The sequence below is a fragment of the Protomyctophum parallelum genome (assembly GCF_964188405.1).
Source record: "Protomyctophum parallelum genome assembly, chromosome: 17".
Lineage (NCBI taxonomy): Eukaryota > Metazoa > Chordata > Actinopteri > Myctophiformes > Myctophidae > Protomyctophum > Protomyctophum parallelum.
This window is the reverse complement of record NC_139719.1, coordinates 30,138,268-30,146,775: the sequence shown is the minus strand read 5'-3', so window position 1 is coordinate 30,146,775 and position 8,508 is coordinate 30,138,268. Positions and strand designations below refer to the sequence as shown.

General features: G+C 44.1%; 1 protein-coding gene across 1 annotated transcript; it reads left to right on the top strand.

The window, feature by feature from the left end:
* The first annotated feature begins 5,134 nt into the window (after positions 1–5,134).
* On the top strand, positions 5,135–8,009 carry nme2a (NME/NM23 nucleoside diphosphate kinase 2a). Its single transcript, XM_083787771.1, has 5 exons — positions 5,135–5,254; positions 6,349–6,478; positions 6,876–6,977; positions 7,202–7,314; positions 7,520–8,009. The coding sequence occupies exons 2-5, from the start codon at positions 6,353–6,355 to the stop codon at positions 7,632–7,634; spliced, it is 456 nt and encodes a 151-aa protein (XP_083643897.1). The 5' UTR covers positions 5,135–5,254; positions 6,349–6,352; the 3' UTR covers positions 7,635–8,009.
* The last annotated feature ends 499 nt before the right edge of the window (positions 8,010–8,508 follow it).

Sequence of the window (8,508 nt, the reverse complement as noted above, 5' to 3'; positions counted from 1 at the left end):
AATGTAAACGAAGTCCACACCCACAACACCAGAGGGAGTGCAACAAACCATGTACAACCCAGATTCGGCACAAACAAGGGACTAAATTCTTTTCGCTCCTATGCCACCAAAATGTGGAACGCCCTACCAACAGTCATTAAGACATGTGAATCCCTTGACTCCTTCAAAACCGCTCTCAAAGGGCACCTACGGATGGCTGCAATTCGAAACTGGCCTCTGTAAAATCTGAATCCCCCCCCCCACCCCATTTCCCCTCACTGTATATATATCTTTTCCCTTTTTGCTTCCTATATGATGAATTCCTGTTCTGTTCTTTAGCTACATAGAAGTGTCTCTAAATGTTTTGATGAATTGAACAATGTGGACCCTGTTGTAAACAAGTGTAATGCTTAATTGGGTCGTCCACTCACAGTTAACAGTCTTTGTATTGAGTTTGTGCTTAAAATGTACTGTAAATTCTACAAACTGTTAATAAATATTTCAATCAATCAATCAATGCAGCGGGGAGAGAAAGTCTGCGGGTAGAGCCTGTCGCCATTTCTGGCACACTACCAGAGTGCCCTCTTGTGGTTATTGATGGAACTGCACCCGGCTGAGTTTGATGCATTGTGTGTGTGTGTGTGTGTGTGTGTGTGTGTGTGTGTGTGTGTGTGTGTGTGTGTGTGTGTGTGTGTGTGTGTGTGTGTGTGTGTGTGTGTGTGTGTGTGTGTGTGTGTGTGTGTGTGTGTGTGTGTGTGTGTGTGTGTGTGTGTGTGTGCGCGCGCGCGCGTGTGTGCGTGCGTGCGTATGTGTCACTCATGATGGTCATTATGCCAGGCCTGCAATATGAGTAGCCTATCATATCATAAAGTAAGTTAATTGTTTATCATAAGCACCAGACAAACAAGAACTACATGCTGTAGTTGATGGTTATGCTGGGGACTCCCGTTATAGGCTATATAAATAAAACAAATGATGCTCTCATCATATATTTGTGTACAGAGGAGATCTTTGTGTGAAGAACGTGCTGCCATGAATTCCGAGCGCTCTATCTCTCTCTCCTCTCCCTTACCCTCCTCTCCTCTCTCTCTCTTTCTCTCTGTGTCATGCTTCGATTTAAAATAACCCTTTACCACTATCCATATTACATAAGGATGGAATTTTCTCAGTATCACATAAGACTCTTCACCAAAGTTGTAAGTAAGGCAACTAGATTCTAGTTGCCTTACTTACAACTAGTTACTAGAAGACCGCTGAACAACCCAGTCTTCCAGAACATGTTCTCTAGCCACATTAAAGTTTCAAGCTTTTCAGCCGTAAAAGGAGCTCTAACAAACGGTGGTGGGTTTATTATAAGCTGAGGCCAGACGAAAGCATCAATAATTCAGCTGTTTTCATGCAGACTTAGTCTGGAAAATACAGGGCACTTGATTTGGGCTGGACACTATAGCCTAGGAACCAGTGGGACCTCTAATGGGTCCTCAGAGTATGGGGGGGGGGGGGGAGACACCACATTTTAAATGACAGAAAACACACATGAACATGAATGTGTAAACATATTCATAGTCACTCCAAGCCAGTATGACATCTCTCAAACAGACATTGATCAGACAATCAGATAAATATGGTGAGCTAGCTTTGAAAGTTACATGGAAGGCTTTAACAAAATAACTAAATATATATTTAGTTGGTCATCAATCTTTGAAATGATAAATTAACTAGAACTGCACTCTGTCGAGTGCCTACTTGTTTGTTGCACACAATATGGCCTACTAGTGCGCAAGCAGAGCGCGCAAGTATTGTCGACCGCTACAAACTGTCAAATCTCAGCTTCTCTGTGAAAGAACGTTTGAAATATTGAATTAGGTTTAGCTATTTGCTACGTACCTAGTTTTTGGAGGTAAAAAAGTAGTATTGTTAAGTATGGTAAGAGACGGCTTTCGATGGTCACGTATATGTCGATCAATGTCGGGTGGATTAAAGGAAATGCCTCTGTATATGTATATGTAATTTGTAAATTGATTAGTGGTATACTGTGGTTAATTTGCGTATGCCCAGTTTGATGAGTATGTATCGTAGCAGCATATGACATCAGGTATAACTGGTATAACTAGCTCTCAATGATGAAGTAATAAAGATGTGGATTAATCGGCTTTCGATAGTGACGTATATGTCAATCAGTGTCAGGTGGATTAAAGGAAAGGTGAAATGTGGAAAGGTATAACTGGTATAACTAGCTCTCAATGATGACGTGATAAAGATGTGGATTAAAGGACCCAATGCCAGGGTGTAATTGATTTTCGATGGTGACGTAATGACGATATGTTTTAGTGTCGGGAGAATTAAAGGTAATGCCCATATGTATACATGTATGTATACATGTATGTAATCTGACACCACTGCCATATCAAGCACAAGTAGTCATTACGTCACGGCGCATACGCATCAAACGGCGACATGGACGAAAACTATTACTTGAGCAAGTAATAAAGCAGTTTTACCCTTTTGAACACATGCTGCCTATATAGCACACAGACTCGATGTACTCAAAGAGCATCGTCATAAGCATAATCCCCAAACAATGGGTGCATAATACTGTAATGTTTCTTGGCATTGTAATAATCCTCTCAGGGCAGTCAGTGGGTACTGAGATCTAAAGACCTCACAAAATGTGAATCGGAGTAAAACATCACAGCTTTTTATCTTCAATATTAGACACTGGATGGAACACAATAACATGGAGCTGAGCAGTGGGATGGTATGACTGCCATTTGAGCAGTTTTATTTGTTTGAGCTTTGAGCAAGTGTGCGTGCATGTGTGTGTGTGTGTGTGTGTGTGTGTGTGTGTGTGTGTGTGTGTGTGTGTGTGTGTGTTTTCACCTCACCAAGGAGTCTGCCCAGCTCCTTATCCAAGCCTCAGTCATCTCCAAGCTTGACTAATGCAATTCCCTCGGCTGGCATGCTCACTCAAACCCCTACAACTTGAACCTCCCAACGTTTTCATGACTTCTGGTTGCTATCCGCATCACATTCCACACACTGGTGATGATCTACAAGGCAATCAAGGGCATTGCACCCCAGAGGATATAACTTAGACCACCATGCCTGCTGGCCTACACCCCTCCCTGCACACTAACACTTAGATCAACTTATGTTGGTTACTTGTTCACATATACTATGTTATCTACATAGATAACATAGTAGTGTGCGTTCATAGAAGTGTGCCTACATTTAGATGTACAGCTAAAAACATCGGCTGCCTGGCTCAGGAATCTGACACCTGAAATCACTCATTTGATTCTCCTTATGAGCAGTTTGAACCATAAAATCAACCTTTTCCCCCGACAAAATATTCTGTCAACATCATTTTATGTCCAGTCAGTGCAATTTCTGAATATTCTTCCCCGTTTGACAATCTGTGAGGGCTGCCTCGTAATGGAAAACAATCACACTGTATTACATTCCATTGTATCACCCCCCTAGAAAATACTGTGCTGATGGACAGCACATTCTCTGAACGATGAGTCCTATAGAGAAAAAGAAAGCGCAGCTCATAAAATGACAAATGCTGAAGTGATGTGTACTACAATTATGCTACTTGTGTGCTTGCCTGGCGAACCCCAGGAGGTCTGTAGAGTAAAAACAACAGCAGCAGCTGCACAGAGCCACACACACACACTGACAGTCTGACACACACAACTAACACGCTTTGTAGAGTCATCTCAATAACACTTAACCGTCACCAGTGTTGTCCTTCTGAATAACAACGCAGTGAGAGAGAGAAAAAAAGGCTGACTAATCCTGGCTGTAAACCCTCGTAAAAATAGGACTGGGAGTAGAAAGCAGTCAGTGTAGAGTCGGAAGATTAGGCTCAGGGATTAGCTGTCCATTTGTTTCCTGAGAGTATCCTCTGCTGTAGGATGGTGGAGAGAGGAGCCTGTAAGGAGGAGAGGCTGTACACCGGCCTGTTGCTATATTCACCACACTGCTTGTAGAGGAGAGGGGAAGGGAGGGGAGGGGATGACAAGAGGGGAGAGGAGAGGAGGGGGGAGGGTGGTACTTTTTTCTGCACACATACACAGACTTATGGGTATGGGATGTTTTATTTAGAAGTTTAAATTAGAGGAGAAGCCCCTTGAGATGCATCATCTCATTGGGGTAGTCGAGCACAAGGTGTGTGTATACCTGTGTGTGTGTGTGTGTGTGCACGCAAATGCATGATACATGTGTAGAATAGACCTGTGAGGAGAAAAATCATTCAAGTCATGCTTTAAACATCATATTGTGTGCAGTGTCAACGAGGGGCTTTGCATAACACCACTTCCTTCCTCTACCCAACTAATAATCATACTTAATCACAAGAGGCGTCACAAATACACCAGTCTAAAAAAGCCTGCCTTGCATAATGGTCAAGTCTGCCTGCAGTAAGGCACACTTTATCTCAGTGGAGTCTCACTCACTTCTGCTGCCTCAGCATCCATTAAGACCAACGGCAGCCAAGGAAGCAGGGGCGAAAACGTAATGTTTCAAAGCGGGTTGCATCTCGGAGGGAGTTTTGGTTTGAACCGTTATGGCTAATATTTTCATACTGTTAGAGAACCACAAGGTGAACATGCTGCACTCAATTTGCACAGAAGTGCAATAGATATTGGAGCACACTGTGGTTATGTGCAGGATTTCTGGTGGCTTTAATAATTATGATACAGCTTCTTAATGGTGTTTCCATGTTATGCAAAATGTTACGCAATATGCTATTAAATTAAGCCATACTAAGACTCATAAGCTTGATATCTATTTCTGTAATTCCTTTTAAAAGGGAATTACGGAACACATCACACTGTGTGTGTTGTGAGTTGTGTGTGTGCGTGTGTGTGTGCGTGCGTGCGTGCGAAAGAGGGGGGAGCAGACATGTCACGTGTCTACATGTATGCAACTATGCATTACAGAGTACAGTTTTACTCAGAATTAAAGTGTAAATTATCCTGCTCTAACAGGTGCAACAAACCTGCCTGAGTACCTGCCTATAACTTGTTTTGGTGTGTTGGTCATTAATTAAAAATAAATCTGTTGGGAATAGATTGTGTGTATTACTGTGTAAAGACTGTGCCCACTGCCCAGTCCCTTTTGTGCCAGCTGAGCTCCGCCTCCGCCCCGCCCGGCCTGCCGGTATAAAAAGCAGGCACGCACACTCAGTAGGTCTTCTAGCCACGTCAGCCGGAGTTGTAGCACCAGTCTCTGCTTCAACTACAACCGAAGCTTCACTTTCACTGTAAAGGTAATGTGAAAATTAGCTTTTTATTCAACACATAGTGGGTTATTTCCCTTTGATTGCACAGCTTTCGTGCAGGACTCGTTCCGAATGTAACTATGATCCCCGGACGGACTCCCGGAGGTAGCGACTAGCGAGGCAGAGCCTTTGTTAGTCGGTTGTTTGCGTAGCGTTTAGAACTTCAGAAGAAGAAGAAATGCGTTCTGGTAAATCAAGTTTACCAAGGGTAACTGGACTAAGCATCAGATACTTGTTTACAGCCAGGCCCACATGGAGCATTTCATGGTAGTGGTTCAATGCCTTGTCCAAGGGCACTTCAACGGTGGTAATTTTAACGTGTCGGACCGCTGATTCGAACTGGCGACCTTCCGATATCTAGCCCGCTCCGCAATCCACTCGGCCACCGCTGCCAGATATTGTAACGAAAGGTGCTGTTGCAACGTTTTATACTTAAATTTGTACCGCATCAATGTAATTTCCCCCATATGTACACTTGGCAGTGGAGCAGTGCATGTTACAATGTGTCCTATGACTCCTGCTAACAAAGGGCCATGGGCATGGCCCATGTGGTTTTGTGACGTTAGGCCGAACGCCGGCTAATGGTAACGTTAAGTGAACTTTTGGGCATTCATCTTGATTTAAAAGAGTCATGGAGCACTTGTCTTTACTGTCACATACCTGGTTTGACTGGACGAGTCAGCCTGCTGGGTTCTAGACTCTCCTATGACCAATGCAGCCGGCCGGGCTGGGCCTATATGCTACATTGTCACCTCACCAGCAGTCAGGAGTCAAGTCTGACTGAACATCACATGCCGCATGCGCTGGAGAAAAAAACCCACGCCCATGCGCAACTGGGTAGAACTAGCTGGTTAAATGACATCCCCAGCAAGGGATCAGGTCAAGATTTACACAATCTGCTGCTTGGATCATGGCTTTACGATCAGTCCCTCGCGCTATGTCTGTTAGGTGACGCTATTTTGGTTTGTGATGGGGTCGGGGGCCAGCTGTGCTCGACAACCGTGAGTGATCCGTTTTGATGCCTTGACACTAAGTTATGTATTGGTGTCAGTGTTCTGACTCTGCTTACTGCTGCGTTTCAGAATCATGTCTAACGAGGAGCGCACCTTCATTGCCGTCAAGCCCGATGGAGTTCACAGGGGACTTGTTGGCGAGATCATCAAGAGGTTTGAAACGAAAGGATTCAAACTTGTGGGCTTGAAAATGACACATGTAAGTGAAATCTATAGCTGTTCAAAATCTGCATTAATTATATATTGTGTGTGTATATGCCAATAAAGGTTTAGTTCTACATTTGTCATGCACGACCACATTCACCTTGAGACCTCTAACTAGCGGCCTGGGACCAGATTAGTATTAGCATCAAGTGTCCCATTCACAGTTATCCTTCCGTGCAAGCATTTGCCCATGGGATTCAGTAGTGTGCACAGATGGTGCACTAGGTAGCACATGATCTTTAGCCCTCTGAACAGCAAGGGGTCCTTTTGAAAGTCAATTCTGGATTAAAAGCTAATATATTATTTATGCCCCAAAATGGGGTTGAACTTTTCCTACCCCTGTGCAATTTTGTCTAAAGATGGTAATGGTTTGTTCCCCCCCTCCTGTGCAGGCCCCTAAAGACCTCCTGATGAAGCACTACGACGACCTTAAAGACAGACCATTCTTCACAGGCCTTGTCGACTACATGCACTCTGGCCCAATCGTTGCCATGGTAAGCTGGTGAAACGCATGGGCAGTGTTTAACCAACCGAGGCACTTTGTGTCTCAAGTGAAAGTAGTCTTTTAATACAGTCTGGGGTAGATTAACCCTTCGAGGTGTCCGGTGCTATGACCCGTTTTGGTGGTTGTCAGTGGGGAAGGGGAAGAGATGGGAATTCAAAATGTGTTAAAATAAAATTGGCTAAATTTTCACCTCCCTTGTGGTTTTAATTCCAGGTTTGGGAAGGCAAGGGGGCAGTGAAAACTGGCAGGGTGATGTTGGGAGAGACCAATCCTGCCAACTCCCTACCAGGCACAATCAGAGGAGACTTCTGCATCGATGTCGGAAGGTAAGGGCCACCGGCATACTGCTGCTCCATCAAAGTACAAAGTTGACCCTGAGAGCAAAGCTCCAGTTTACCAATCTGCCAATGCCACACTGCCAATCTGGAAGTGTGCGTTCTAGGTTGAAAGCGCTGATGACCATACAACACTGGCACTTGAGCTCTTTGCTGGATTGTTGTGATGACTACTTATTTTTGTTTTCTTGTCCAGGAACATCTGCCACGGCAGTGATGCAGTAGAGAGTGCCAATCAGGAAATTTCCTTGTGGTTCAAGCCAGAGGAGCTGGTGGACTGGAAAACCTGCTCACACGACTGGATCTACTAAAACTCTGACCATGACGTTGACCTTAAACACTGGTTAAGGACTGGTTAACTTGCCTCCAAGCCTAGTTCCTCTCAATATTGGAGGATGGAGGAAAAGGGATCCGTTTCTAAATCGGTGTCATCTCACATTCCCGTTGTACCTTATCATCATACTGTACCTGTCTGGTTGGTCTCTTTGTAGGCCTGTTGTCAGTGTATTGCTGGTTCTATTCCTTATGCACATAGCATTCCCCAGACTAGATGTACTGGGTCCATTCCTGACTTCTATTCCTTTATTTCCTTATGAACATTGCATTCCCCAGGTCTACAGAAAATGTACTGTATGTCATGTTTGTTTAATGGAGAACAAGTTTCAAATAAAAGGCACTCATTCCCATTTGTTTCTTTCTCATGCATGGAAAAAATTGCGATCACCTAGCAGGGCACCCACAGTTGTGACATTCCTGCCTGGAAATATTTTGAAATTAAAGTTTTCCAGTCCTGGAAAATAGACTGTTTTCTAAATGCTTAACGTTACATGAAATGGTACAATGTAGTGCTGACCTGTTGAGTGAGGCCTACAGGATCTTGAGTGACACAAATAAGCTATCAACACAACACTGATGCGTTGCTGTCTTGTCTATCTGTGACATGATGCCATCGCAAGTCAGTCCAGGGGCATTGATAATGCTGGTGTAGCTCTGGTCCATAGCTCTACTGCACAGGGCAGAATCGTAGAAGGCTATGGACCAGTCACCAGAGCTAATGCTGGTGTAAAAGCCTCAAGGTTGTACTTGTTACATCTTGTGTACAGGTACATAGAGAAACTTATGTTAAACTTTGTTCGGCTTCCTTCAGACAATGCTGCAGCATAGATGGTGTAACATTCAAAACGA

Excerpts from the sequence above, each read along its gene's own strand:
- nme2a (XM_083787771.1), top strand. The coding sequence starts at position 6,353 with ATGTCTAACGAGGAGCGCACCTTCATTGCCGTCAAGCCCGATGGAGTT. Across the intron at positions 6,479-6,875 it reads TGGGCTTGAAAATGACACAT|GCCCCTAAAGACCTCCTGAT; the intron begins GTAAGTGAAATC and ends CCTCCTGTGCAG. Across the intron at positions 6,978-7,201 it reads CTGGCCCAATCGTTGCCATG|GTTTGGGAAGGCAAGGGGGC; the intron begins GTAAGCTGGTGA and ends TTTTAATTCCAG.